A 14,213-nucleotide genomic window follows, 5' to 3' on the forward strand; every position below is an offset into this window, starting at 1 on the left:
ATGGAAAAGAAATACTAATTTAATACTCCTCCATTTCCTTGTGGTGGTGGTGGTGGTGATGGCAGCCCCTGCCTTTATCTACTAATAGTTTTGATTATTTTTACCTTAGCTGACCATAAATTTATGTTTTTCTGTTTCCATTACTCATTCCAGAGTGGAGGTGGCTCATTCAGATGAATTAGGACCAAAAGATTTTGCCCTTTACCTTACCCTATAGGAATGACCACTGTAGAATAACCAGCCCAGAGCATCAAGCTCCATTTCAAATATCCCATTACACACAAAAAAACATTTTAAAAGCCCAGAGATGCTTTATTTCAGCCCAGGTCAATCTCTTGCTCTAGGCAGGAGGGCAGAAGCCCCTTGCTTAACATTCCTCCCAGAAAAGACACAACCCAACAGTACCAAATCAGGCACTCATCATTGCCAAGTGGACTTTTTTACTGTTGCAAAAATAAAATGAGGGAGGATTAAATTTGTGTGATCAGAGTGAGGATTTTAAAGTGCTTTTTATGAATCCCAAGCCTGAGGAGAGGCTGGAGGAATGCAGGGTGCTGAGAACTTCTGCAAACATGTTTGCAAAGCCCTGGAGCGTGTGCTTAATCCAGCCACAAACAGGTGACTTCCTTCTGTCTCCCACCAGGTTCCTTTTCCCCCCAAAACACAAAAGTCAGGCTTCTTTCTTGGTTTTGGTAAAATCACTTCTGATACACAGAGTTACTGAAGCCTGGCCACATCCCCCAGTCCCTGAAAACTCTGAAATTCCCACTTGCAACTGTCTCACTCCGGAGGTGTCTGTTTAATCCCACTTTTATTGGGAGCACAGCTCTGGGTACTTTACAGGGGTTACAGACAATGAAGCTTTTATCAAAACTTCAGCTAATCAGTCTCTAACAAGCTCTCAGGAAGGGGCTAGGCAGGCCCAGGCTAAAGCTAACCTGAGGGGATAAGAAAAAGGGGGAAAGAAAAGGATTGGGAAGAGAGTGTTCTTCTCAAACTGGATTAGTGCTCCAGTCAGCCACAGAAACACTTGTGAGAGCACAGCAGCCACAAAAACCAGTGAGAAGTGGACACAGAGCAGACACTGCTCCTTTCAACCAGGATTGGCTCCCAGCAGCCTAAAGTGCTGCAGCATCTACAGCTTGTGATGAACGATGATTTATTCCTTGCTTTGTGGCTCCATGACACTCAACAACATAGAATTGCACTGAGAAAATATTACTATAAATAATCCAGAGCATTAACCCTCAGTTTGCAGCCTGCAGAGTTTAACAGAGACTCTGAACTCACAACCAAATCAAGCCTGTTGTTGGTAGCCTGAATGTGGTGGGATGAGGACACCTCCCCAGGAAACATGGTAGGGTCTGAAAAATCAAGAAAAGGTTTGAAAACCTCTGATCTCATCATAAGGAGACCTGGCAAAATTTGATTGCCAGAACTTCAGTCCAGTAGATAACTAGATACAGAGAGGGAGGAATATACATCATTCTCCTTAGGTAAGGGATTAAAATTACTTTAACCTGTGTACACATACACAGAACACCCCTCCCAAATTCACAGCAGTGAAACATCTATTGCACACCATCAGATATTCTCTGTTAGCCATTTGCAGAACAAATCAGGGGTTGAGTGAAAAAAAAGAGATGTTCTTATAGCATATTAATAGGGAGGAATAGGGAGAAAAATGCTTGGCTCTATAGATCTTAAATTTAATTTGAGCTGCTCTTAGTCAATTCCTTACAGTTCTTGAGGGTGGAGATACTGGAGTACTTCAAGAGAAAAGATAATTTTTCCATCTTGCCTCTGAGGATGAAGAACTCATTCCCAGTTTCACTGATCATTCTGGAGAAAGACAGAAAAGAATTTTTACTGAGCAGATTTTATGTGGACCATGGAGTCACCACCTTGCTCCTCGCCAGCCTTGGGGAAAAAGGGAGGCTCAGGTTGCAAATGCAGCCAAAACAAAACAAACCTGCAGAGATCTGGAGCCATTGAAGGGATCCTGGTGTCTCTGTCCTCCTGGTCAAGGCAAGAGAAGCCAATATGGGCTACTGTGTTCTGTTGTCCCAACACACACCCTGTTCCCAGAGCTCAGCATCCCTGGGAAACACAGAGAGGTCCAGGTGGGTGCAGCTATGGGCACCCCACTGCTCCCACTGCTGGGCTGGGTGCTCAGCTCTGAAGCCTTTTCAGGTTTCTGTGTTCAGCTGCACACACAGCTGAGATCCAGAGCAGGAAAGTGGAGCCTGTACCTACATGTTCAGAGGAGCAGGGCCCCAGAGGCACAGCCAGTGTCCTCCTGCAGGGGGAAAAGTGTGTGTGCAGGACAAGGACAGGCACAGCACCTGAGCCAACCTGGGGACAGCAGCAGGCAAGGATGGGGAGGATCCTGCTCTCCTGCAGCACTTGGGAAGCCTTGAAACACCTTCCAAGGCAGCTGCTGGGGAGGTTTGCACTTAACCCCAGCTGGCTGGGGATACAGCTCAGCCCAGCTCGAGGTGCCACAGGCTCCTCTAGCCAGCACACCTCACTGCCCACTCACAGAGCCAACAAAGCTGCTCAAACCCAGCCCCAGAGCTGCTCCCAGGGATGGACAGTAGCCTCAGACTCCTACCTTGAAACCGATTTCAGTTCTGTGTTTCGTCATCTCTTGCCAGCTCCCCGGTGTGTTTCTGCAAACATCTCCCAGAGCTCTCCAGAAAAAAAAAAAGGAGCATTTAGGGAGCAGAGAGGCAGAGTGCTGGATCTCTTCGTGCTCTCTTGGCAGAAAGGAGCAGCAACAGGTCTGTACTGAGAGCTGATGATGTTTCGAGGCAACCCTGCATGCTGCTTGCAGGATAAATGCATTAAGAAAATTAAATGTTTTTACAGCCGTCACAGCATCAAAGCTTTATTCTCTCCACTCTTTAAATTAAGTGTTGGTTTGTATATCCATGCCATCCCAGCTATGTAATAACCTCTCTAAAGCTATTTTTGTTTCACATTCCTTACTATTTGGTAAAGCAAGCTGGAGTTTTCTGAGGACACGTGTTTTTATTAGAGCTAATTCAGCATTATTTTCTAACCCGTTTCCTTTGTTGGAGGCAGAGAAATCAGCTAAGGGAAGCTCGAAGGCAGCACCCCATGCCTGTGAGGGAAACTGCCTTCCCCGCCTGGCCATAGCCGGGCTGCTCCTCTAGATGGCTCTGCCTTTGCCCAAAAACATCAAATCCCTGGAGCAAAAACCTCAATTTCGAGCGATACGGAGACACCACTGACTGCTCCTCTTCCTGCTGCAACCATCGCGGGGGTTTTGGCCAAACGGATAAACACAGATTTGTTGCAATTTTAGAGAATGGTATTTTCGGCTTAGCTCTTCAGACCCAGAGGGAAATTGCTGTTTAAAAGTCTGCCTGTTTCTTGTCCTTTAAATGTCTTTTCTAGCTGTGATTTCTCTGTAAAATGCTTGCTTTGGGTGCCTGTTGTCCCGTCGGATTTCAAACCGGCATTTTCCAGCGCGACCCTGCTCTAAAAAAGATGAGGAGCTGTTATAAATCTTAAAGAGAAGGAAGCTGAGAAGGGAAAAGGCACCTTGGGAAACGTAATGCCAACTTTTCTCCTGCTGTTCTGGGTATTCAAAATATGCACGGGAAGCTCTTTTCCCAAGGGGTGCAAAATAAAATCAGCAAAAGCAAGAGTGACGGCAACAAAATATCAACAGAAAAAGAAAAAAAAACCAAAACCACACACGCACAAACACAAAAACACAAGAAAACAAACAAACAAACAAAAACCAACAAAGCCCCCGAACACCTCTCTTTATGATTAAAGGAGAAAACCCAAATCCTGATTCTTTAACTCAAACACTTTTCAGTTATTTTCTGTCTCAAAAATCGTTTATTCATTTGTTTTAAAACGAAATACAAAGTTGAAAATCCTTCGGCTATTATATCCCTGCTCAAATCACGCAGGGCATGAAAATTTGGGATTGAAGTCAGCTCGGGAAAGCTTCACTGGTTTACACGTCCTTTTATAACTATTTTATGGAAGACATAAAGCGCAAAGAGTTTTCCCAAACGCCCCTCTCTGCCCCAAATCCTGTTGTCAGACCAAGACACCCGGCGCTCGCAGAGAGCGCTTCGTGTTTACACCAGGAAAGGGCAATTTCGAGGTATTTTTACCAGCAGAAAACTGAATAACTACTCCATTTAAGAACGGGGAATGAAATGTACATCTCATGTACCTGGTATTTAGACAAAGTCTCTAAATCACCCCGCACTATTGACGGTATTTCTGTTGCTACACGTGTGCTTTGCCCCGGACCAGAAGATTTATCGGAGCTGGCCCCTGTGTAGATCCCGGCTGTCGGGATCCTTACGAACACCGAGAGCTTTTCCTCTGCAAAAGGATGCGCTTTCCGTGCAGGCTGCCCCGGAGCACGAAGGCGAAAATAACTTTTATTCACTAAATCTCGCCCCGCGCCCTCCAGCCCGTTCCGCCCGCGCTACGAGCGAAGACACCGGTGGGGTTTGCTTGTTTGTTTGTTTAATTTCGGGCAATTCCTTATCTAAAATTAATGAACGGCGATCTCAGCCGTGGCTGTTGGGAGACGGGCGGCAAAACTACACTTCAAGAACGGAGTTCAAGCGAACGGAGTTTAAACGAACAGAGTTGAAGCGAGCCCTTGGCGCTCCCGTCGGGGGAACCGCAGCGATGCGGGGCCGAAGGGAGCGGGGGCGATCGCATCCCTGGCAAAGCGGGATGGCATCCCAGAGCGCCAGGACAGCTCCGGCGAGGGGGAGGCCGGTGCGGGGGCGGCCGGGCAGCGCCGGGAGAGACCCCCAGGCTGGGATCGGGGGGACGGGCACAGCTCGGGCGGGGGGTGGGTCCGGCTCGGGGATGCTGCCCCCGCGCCGCCGGGAGCCAAATCCCTGGCGCCTCCCGCAGCTCCCCCGCCGGTCCCTCCCCCATCGCCGCTGTCGGGGCCCGGCCTTGCCCCCCTCCGCCTCCCGCCCGCCGCCGAGCCGCGCTACTGGCTGCTCCCTGCGCGCCGCCGCCGCCCGCCCAGCCCCGGCCCCGGCCGCGGGCGGGGAGTCCGGGCGCACGGCAGCGCCTATAAGGGCGCCGCGCCGCAGCCCCCCGGGAGTTTTTGGTCCAGGGCCACCGGGGCCGCGGGGCGGGGGGTGTCGCCGGGAGAGCACGGGAGCGGGGGGGAGCGCCGGCCGCCCTGCATGGCCAGGGATTATGAGCGCCGGTGAGTTGCAGCAGGCGCAGCCCAGAGCCTCGGCGCCGGCGGCCGCCCCCGCGCCCCCGCAGCCCCGCAGCGCGCAGGAAGCCCCCGACATGGCCGTGTACTGCAGCGAGAACTTCAGCGTCTACCCCCAGCCCAGCCTTCACCCGCCCGGCGCCGCCGCCGCCGCCGCCGCGGCCGCCGCCGCCGCTGCCGCCGCCGCCGCCTCCTCGGGGCAGCGGGCGGGCGGGTACGCGCTGGGGGACTACGGGGCTCCCGCCAACGCCGGCTACCTGTGGGGCATGAACAGCCCCGCGCCCTACCTGCAGGGCCCGCCCGGCGCCGCCGCCGCCGCCGCCGCCGCCGCGCCCTTCCTGCCGCCCGCCTCGTACGGCTGCTCGCGGGGCGGGCAGCTCGTGGGCTCGCCCCCGGCGCCCGGCTCGCCGTCGGCGGGCGGCGCGGAGCTGAGCTGGCTCAGCCTGGCCAGCCAGGAGGAGCTGCTGAAGCTGGTGCGGCCGCCCTACTCGTACTCGGCGCTGATCGCCATGGCCATCCAGAGCGCGCCCGAGAGGAAGCTCACCCTCAGCCACATCTACCAGTACGTGGCCGAGAACTTCCCCTTCTACAAGCGCAGCAAGGCCGGGTGGCAGAACAGCATCCGCCACAACCTCAGCCTCAACGACTGCTTTCGCAAGGTGCCCCGCGACGAGGACGACCCCGGTGAGGTGCCGCGCCGGGCGGGAGGGATGGCTGGGCGGCGGGGAACGGCGGTGCGGACACCGGCACCGCCGTCAGAGAGGGGCGGCAGCATCCCCGTGGCCGGCGGGTCCCCTGTCCCCTTCTAGTCGGGCGCTGTCCCGACACCGTGCTCCCCGTGCCCCCTGGGCCAGCGCTACGATGAGCCCGCGTCTCTCCATCCCTTCCAGTCGGATGCTGTGGTGGGACCGCGCTGCGCGTCCCCTCGGGACCAGCGCAGTGATGGGACCGCGCTGCCCCGTCCCCTGACCCGGGCTCTGTGATGTGACCATTGCCTTTCGCCCAGCCCGGCCCGGCGGGAGGTGTAGGCGGGGGCCGGCCGGCCCCAGCCCTCGCCCCCTCCCCGAGCAGCCCGGGAGCGCCGGTTGTGCAAGGCTCGGCTCCTTCGGCCCGTGATTCACGGCTCCCCTCCCTGCCCGCCGCTGCCCGGGCCGGCCCCGGGGCGCAGCCGGTGCCCGGGAGTGGGCGGAGGCGCGCCCGGACAGCGCTGGTCCAGCCCGGCGGTGCCGGGACGTGCCGGGCTGGAGCCGCTCGGGACCTTGCGGGGTCACTGCGCCCGTCCCGACCGTGGGCAGGAGGCGAGCGGGGACAGCTGATGGCACCACAGTGCCCCGCACCAAGGCTTGTGCGAGGGGCAGCTTGTGTGCAGCCCCTGCAGCTCAGTGCTGCTGCCTGCCGTCCCCTCGGAGTGCCTGACTGTGCCAGCCCACCTCTCCATCAGCTTTTCCATGAGCCATGGCCCGGGCACTGCCTTGTCACCACTGCTCAGATGGCTCTAAGTGGCCCAGTTTCTGTGAGGTGCCAGAGCAAGGGGAGCCTCTCTTCAAATTCTCTTTAGCCAGGTTGGAGGTACAGGTGCAGATCTGTCTGTGCTTTAGGATGGGCAGATTCTGCTCTTCTATGTGGCCTTAAGGTTCACTTGGGCACTGGAGGGATGGAGGTGGAAATGTCCTGGAGACAAGTTTTGGATCCACATACTGGACAACAGAGGGAGGAGGAGCAGGTGCAGGAGGGGTGTGGGTTCTGTGCCAGCTGGACAAGACCAGGATGCTGCTTATCTGCCAGCAGCAGGGCTTGCTGTCACAGAAGTTGACTTTCTCTCTTGTGTCTCCTGTTTTCCACCAGGGAAGGGAAACTACTGGACCTTAGATCCCAACTGTGAGAAGATGTTTGACAACGGGAACTTCCGTCGCAAACGCAAGCGGCGCTCGGAGCCCAACGCGCCCGCGGCCGCCTCTGCAGCCTCCTCTCTGGGGGGCCTGAAGGCCGAGGAGGAGAGACCCATCCCAGCCACAGGCAAACCATGTGGAAACAGCCCACCCCCAGAGCTGGACCCCTCACCCTCTGCCAGGGACCATCCCAAAAGCTCCTCTCCCTCCAGTATCATTTCATCCACGCCCAGCTGTCTCAGCACCTTCTTCAGCGGCATGAGCTCCCTGAGCGGCGGAGGCAGCCGGCTGACGGGGGGTCTCAGCGGGGACCTGCATCACAGGAACTTCTCTGCTGGACAGCTGAGCAGTGGCACTTTCACCCCTTCCAGCAGCTCTTCTCAGGAGGTGCCTTCCCCAGAGCAGCTGCAGAGGGTGGCGGGACCTTCCCCTGCCTACTACAGCTCCTTCCACCCCAGCAGCGGCAGCCAGGGAGCCCAGTACAACCACTACTACAACTTCACAGTCAACAGCCTCATCTACACACGGGATGGGACAGAGGTGTAGGTGCTGGGGCAGCCAGCCAGCACTGCAAAGGGAAAGGGAGTTGGACCATGCGCTTTTGCAAACAGCATTTCAACGTGGACACTTCCCAGGAGCTCTCCCAGGAAGACTGATCTTCTCACCTTTCGACATAACAGCACCCCTTAAGCACCAGCAGAAGGCAGATGCAATGTTTTTCCCCCCATCCAGGAAAACGTTAGGTGGTGTAGATGGTTTGCCATCTAAATTCTGCAGGCGTGAACTGAATTAATGTTTTCAGAGGTTTCTAATCCTGAATGTAGAACAAGAAGTTTAAAAACCATAGCCATAAAGTGGTATTGGCAAGAGCCAAGCGTAGACATCCAGTGAGTCTTAGAAGAGAACAGGGAAAAAAATGAAGAGATTTCTTATGAAGTGCCTTGTACAATGTATTAAAAAACCTCTTCTGCCAGCAATTGCCTCTGTAAGCTCTTGCTTGTGCCCTGATCCTGCAATATGCAATGCACAGGGGGAATATCCTGTATAAGCACCCACCCAAAACCTCCTCAAACTCACAGAGGGTCCTCCTGTGTCTGGCATATTGTACAGCAGGGCTGTGTCTTGTAAAACAGTCTTCTTTCCCTGAGCTTAGTACCAAAGATAACTCTAGTCACGCAGCTTTAGCACAAGAATAAACACTGGGGTATTTTTATACATATTTGTACGTAATGTAACTCTTCTGTACATACGTTTCTATGTGGTTTTATATTTGTAAATTATGCTCTGGAGCTGTACTTATTTATAATGTGTTTTAAACTTTGTTAAAATTTATTTTACTTTGTTTCCCCCCTTTTTGTTGTTTTATTTGTTTTGAATTTTTTGTTGGTTTTGTTTTTGTTTTTAGTGTATTACTGAAACTTTTCAGGCTGAACAGCTGTTGGGAATAAAATATTAACAATTGTTAGATATTGGCCTGGTTGTTCATCAGTATGTTTGAAGTATTTTAAAGCTCTGTGGGAGACAGGATTTTCTTTCACATTATTTGGGATAAAAAGGTGTAAAAATTTATGAACAATTTCATGTTCATAAATTTCCACCCTAGTGTGCAGTAGGGTGGAAAAAAACCTGCTTTAGTCCCAAACGAGGCACATCTGAGCTGGTTTCAGTTTCTTGGGGTCTCACTGTGCAGTAAGGGCACTATGTCAGTTTTGTTTGTTTATTTTTCTCAAAGGTCTGAATCGCAACTGTTCTTTTTCGACAACGTTTGGTAAAAAAAAAATAAAACCTTGCAACAGTAAAAGAGGCGGGACTGGTTCCAGCGTGGTGCCAGCTCGCAGGAGGCTCAGTCCGTTTTGCAAATCAGTTTTTCTAATGGCATTGTGTGACAGGATTGCACCTGCTTACACTGCCGGCCAGTGAAGAGGTGGGACCAGTCAGCCAGAGGGCCAGGAAGCACTTTTGGGAATCCTCCCTGATTTCCTGCTGCTGGGAAAGGAGAATCCATCATCCAGTAACCATTGCACTACACCCCTTCATTCCTGCCGTGTTCAGGAGCTGTTTGTTAGGGGCTGTGTGCAGATAGAGCATAAATGTGGGTGTCTTCATGAGGAATGTGGCATCCACAATGAAAAGGCATAAATGTAGGTGTCTTCATGAGGAATGTGGCATCCACAATGAAAGGGCATAAATGTAGGTGTCTTCATGAGGAATGTGGCATCCACAATGAAAGGGCATAAATGTAGGTGTCTTCATGAGGAATGTGGCATCCGCAATGAAAGGGCATAAATGTAGGTGTCTTCATGAGGAATGTGGCATCCACAATGAAAGGGCATAAATGTAGGTGTCTTCATGAGGAATGTGGCATCCACAATGAAAGGGCATAAATGTAGGTGTCTTCATGAGGAATGTGGCATCCACAACGAAGTTAAGGTGCACTTGCAGCTGTTTAGCACCCAGGCATGTGCCGTGATTTGGGGCCGTCCCTGCGGGCTATTCACAGCACGGAGCAGTTGGCAGCGCACGGGCTACCTGCAGAACGTACAGGGCAGTGATGCAAGACAAACCGCTGGCCTGATCCAAAATATAATGAAGCCATGACGAAACGTCAGATGACTTCCATGTGCTTGGGATCGGGACCAAGTACTTGCCCCGGCACCGGCCATTATTCCCTTTGTGCAATCGCCGGGACCAGTGGGCGGGTGGCAACTCCTCGTCCCCCCTCCCCCTCGCCCCTTCCCAGCACAGATACCATCTTCCTGGCTTTAGGGGTAATTCCTCCTGGTTTTAATTCCATCTCGGGTGATGCAGGGGCAGCGATAATGGGAGGGAAAGGGCAGAGTAACACTAGGGAAAGGACGAGGTGGTCAGTCTTGTCCCGCTTCAATCCCAGCAGGTGTGGAATGGCTTTATTTGGAGTTTGATCTAAGAGCTGTGGAGGGATTCCCAACACCTCTGAAAGATAAAGATCCAGTCCCTAAGTAAGCCAGGAACTGCATACTTGTGTATCTAAGTGACCATTGCACCCCTTCTCCCCTCTGCCAGCCTGCTCTCAGACCTTAGCAAGCATTGAGCCAATGCAGGACACTCATGTGTGTCCTGCTCGTGTTCTTCCACTCAGATTTTTTTTTAAATTTACCCTCTTCCATCTCTGTGGAAGAGATGCCATCTCTTTTTGGTTTAAATTATTTTAAAAATGCCACCATTTTTTAAATTTACCATCTTCCATCTCTGTAGAGCTGTGTCTCTACAGGCATTACCCATAAATGTTTAAGGATGCAGAACCAATGGCAATACATTGGTTCCCACTTCTATCAGCTGTGTGTTTCTGCACAGTGCCCGTAAACCTTTGCTCTGGAGAATCCCAAATCTGACAAATTTGTATTGCAGGCTGGTTTGCACCTGGCAGTATGTCCTCAGCAATATGCCATGGCTCAACAGGGTTTGTGCCTCTTCAGCTGGCAGGGGCACAGCCAGAACCTGCCAGAGCAGAATCAGACAAGGATTCACCCACCAGAGAGCTCCAGGCTGGTCCTGAGGGATGATGATGATGTGCTCAAGGGAGGCTTTGGCAGGTGTGACTGTCCCCAGTGCACCTGTACAGCCATAAGCTGCACCAGAGCCTGCTTCTTCCAGGGAAAGCACATCCTTAGCTGGAACCAGGGAATGTGGCCTCTCCTCCAGAGGAGCCACCTCCGGTGTGCTCAAGGGACACTTGAGAGCAGATTTCAGCAAAATAGGCACCCAGTCTGCAGAGGAGACAGTGAATGAGCTAATGGCAGCCTTTTAGGTTTCCTTTTGCCATTGAAAGGGACTTCTTTTAGCAAGTCTTGGGAGAGGGAGGGCAAGAGGATTGAGTTTAATGAAAGGCAGTTAAAAGCAGCAGGGCTTTTGTCATGGGTTTAGGGATTTGCTGAGACTCCCCGACTGAGGGAGGGGGAAGACAAAGGCAATTAGCCTGCTGTCCCACCCTGAGAGTCCCCAGTCCCCTATAAATGCCAAGGCCATGCCTGGATTGGGCAGCTCTCCATGACAATGAGCCTCTCCCCAGCCCGGTCAGGTGATGGCCCAGGAGCCCGGGGCACAGCCCACTCCCAGGAAAATCGGCCGAAAAATGTCCTTGCTTGGGAGAAAGGCTCAAACTTCAGGCCTTCATCCTCTCTGCTCTGGCAGATCTGTGGGGCTCACCCCGTAACCAGCCCTTCACAGAACGCCTGGCTTTAGGGGAGCAGTGATTTCATGCAGATTAGCTGGTGGCCCACGGATCCCAGCTGCTGGTCACTGAGTTAAGCATCACAACATAGCTGTGCTGGGAACCCTGACCAGGGGAGAGAGAATGATGCATCTGGTTTTTAAACTTCTTGTTCTACATTCAGGATTAGAAACCTCTGAAAACATTAATTCAGTTCACGCCTGCAGAATTTAGATGGCAAACCATCTACACCACCTAACGTTTTCCTGGATGGGGGGAAAAAACATTGCATCTGCCTTCTGCTGGTGCTTAAGGGGTGCTGTTATTTCGAAAGGTGAGAAGATCAGTCTTCCTGGGAGAGCTCCTGGGAAGTGTCCACGTTGAAATGCTGTTTGCAAAAGCGCATGGTCCAACTCCCTTTCCCTTTGCAGCGCTGGCTGGCTGCCCCAGCACCTACACCTCTGACTTCATTGATATCAAAAGGTTAATTCATTACTTTATTATACTATATTGTTCTGTACATCTAAAACTGAATCTGCCAAGCACTCAACCTTGCACACAACTGCACTCCCTGCTCTGAATGTCGTGACTGTCAGCCCACAGTCCCAACACACGCACACACCTGGCCCTGATGGGCCAAGGAAACAAAACACCATCACTTTGGGTAAACAATCTCCATGTTGCATTCTACTTTTGCACAAAGACAGGCACAGCAAATGATGAGAATTGTGTTTTATTTCTCTGATGTTCAGACAATGTGAAACTGAGAAATATTCTTGGGAAGAATTGTGCCTTGCTTTTCTCTGTGAAGAGAAATGTGGGGCTACATCACAAGAAATCTCATCTTTGTTTGTTTTCTCCACTCTCTTTTAGGCATCCAGAGAGGTGCCTCCCCAGCTGAGAAACCATGGTTATGCTGATGACTGCAAATTCAGCTGCCTGGTACCTCTGCCACACTCCCAGCACACACAACCCTTGTGGGGATCCCAGTTGTTGGTTTCTCTGGGTCTGGATTGAAGGCACTTGAGACAGCAATTCATGTTTGGACTCAGGTGTTTATTATTTCTGACCAGTAAAACAGCCTCTTTAGTGTGAATTCTGCAGCTTTTCATTAGAAGGCACAAAATGGCCAACAATCTCTTGGTACAAGGGCTTTTAAGACTAAACTATCCAATTAAGAACTGACACCTGGATTATTTTCCCTTTTAACCCAATAACCGATCCCTGGAAGCCCACAGTGCAGACATTTCTGCCCAATTACAAAATGCCACCCAAACCCATGGAGAAGAAGAAGGAAGAAGAAGCATGAAGGGGAAACCCAGGATGACACCCTGTGCCCTCCATCTTGCTGCCATCCACAACATACTAAAAATCCCAAAATCTCAATTTCTCCCCAAGTGATTCACCTACACTACTCTCTATAATCTATTTCACAGTTTTGTGGGTTCCAGTCTATCTTGAAGTCTGGGAAACTTTCTCCATGAATGAGGGTCAGAGTCAGTGCTGCCCTGGGGGTCAGGGCACCCCAGAGCAGACAGAGAAATATTCCTGGTGCTCTGGGTTTCCACAAACCCCTAAAAAAGGCATTCCCCACTGGAAAATAAGCACAGTCCAGAGGCATTTCCAGAGGTTGGATCAGTAACACAGATGCTTGCTGGCTCCTACGTGTGGCATTTCTCCAGCGCGGGGTCGTTCAGCTCCGCTCAGCGCTGCCCTTACCGAGCGCCAGCCAAGGCAGGGGCAGGCACCCACCCGGTGCAGGTCTGCACTTGAGCTGCTGCAGCACAAATTCTCTGCCAGCACAGCTGGATCGGGCCCGTCCCCTAGAGGAGACCCAGCTCCACCAACAAAGGGATCTGCAGCAGCCCCGGCTGGGGCGCTGGGAGGGGATCCCGGGGGCAGAACAGAACCATCCACGCTGGGTTTCATCGCCCGCCAACTCCTGCACAAGTGGGGCTTCAATTACTGCCACTGGCCACGGGCTGTGGTTTGCTGCTCCTCTGAAGGTGGAGCCTTTGATTTGCCCCTGTCGCTCACCAAATCCACGGAATTTGGCCGCCGTGTGTTGTTGCCTGTACAGAAGGTTTTATTGCCTTTTTTTTTTTTTTTTTAATGGTGATTAAGGGTGATTTTTCAAAAAACAATTTTAGGAATAATTCAAATGTTACAGCAGTGTTGTAAACAAGAATCCCTGTCCTTGCCCTCTCTGTGTTTCTAGAGATAAATAAAATCTCCATCAGACTTCTTGAGACAAGGCCCTGCAAACCCTGCAGATCTCCTGATTCTGAGTGTGATGTACCTAATTCTGCCCAGCTGTTCCTGTCAGTCTTGTTCTGATAGCACACAAAATAAGAGGGACAAAGACTCATTTTGTGGCTTGACTAAAGAGAGTCAAGATGAGAATCAGGCCTGGCTGGTCGTCCATGGATGGCTGACACCTCAGCTAGAAATAGCTGTGCCAGATGGAGATTGCAGTAATTGTGAAATTGATATTTCTCCTTAGGTTTTGGAGAGTAAAAAGACTGGTTTTATTGCCCTGTTAGAAGAGCCCTTCAAAACTAATTATTCTTTTTTTTTTTTCCCTATTGCTGAAAAAAGGCAAATGGATTTGACTTCTCTTTTTTTTTGTCCTGTTTGGCAGAAATCTCCATCAAGCTGAATTTCTGCCCCTCAACAATTTCTGTTAAAAAGAAGGTTGGTGGAACGTTTTTGACCAAATTACTGAATGCAATATTCACCTGGGTAAGGTGACGAGAATTTGCCCCTCAAGGAATAACTGAAGTGTGATGTAAAACATCAAAGGTGTTGTTTTTTTTTTTAACCTTATACCTGAGCTATCTCTGAATCATATCAAATAATCTTCTCGTTTCATAACACCATACAATGCAGG

The 14,213-nt window shown here is 51.4% G+C and overlaps 1 protein-coding gene across 1 annotated transcript; it reads left to right on the plus strand.

Annotated features, from left to right (window-relative positions):
• The first annotated feature begins 5,147 nt into the window (after positions 1–5,147).
• FOXI3 (forkhead box I3) lies at positions 5,148–8,882 on the plus strand. Its single transcript, XM_071447286.1, has 2 exons — positions 5,148–5,929; positions 7,091–8,882. The coding sequence occupies exons 1-2, from the start codon at positions 5,224–5,226 to the stop codon at positions 7,678–7,680; spliced, it is 1,296 nt and encodes a 431-aa protein (XP_071303387.1). The 5' UTR covers positions 5,148–5,223; the 3' UTR covers positions 7,681–8,882.
• Positions 8,883–14,213: the final 5,331 nt, after the last annotated feature.

The sequence above is a fragment of the Agelaius tricolor genome, unplaced genomic scaffold (assembly GCF_023055355.1).
Source record: "Agelaius tricolor isolate 1412-34295 unplaced genomic scaffold, bAgeTri1.0.p SCAF_24, whole genome shotgun sequence".
Classification (NCBI taxonomy): domain Eukaryota; kingdom Metazoa; phylum Chordata; class Aves; order Passeriformes; family Icteridae; genus Agelaius; species Agelaius tricolor.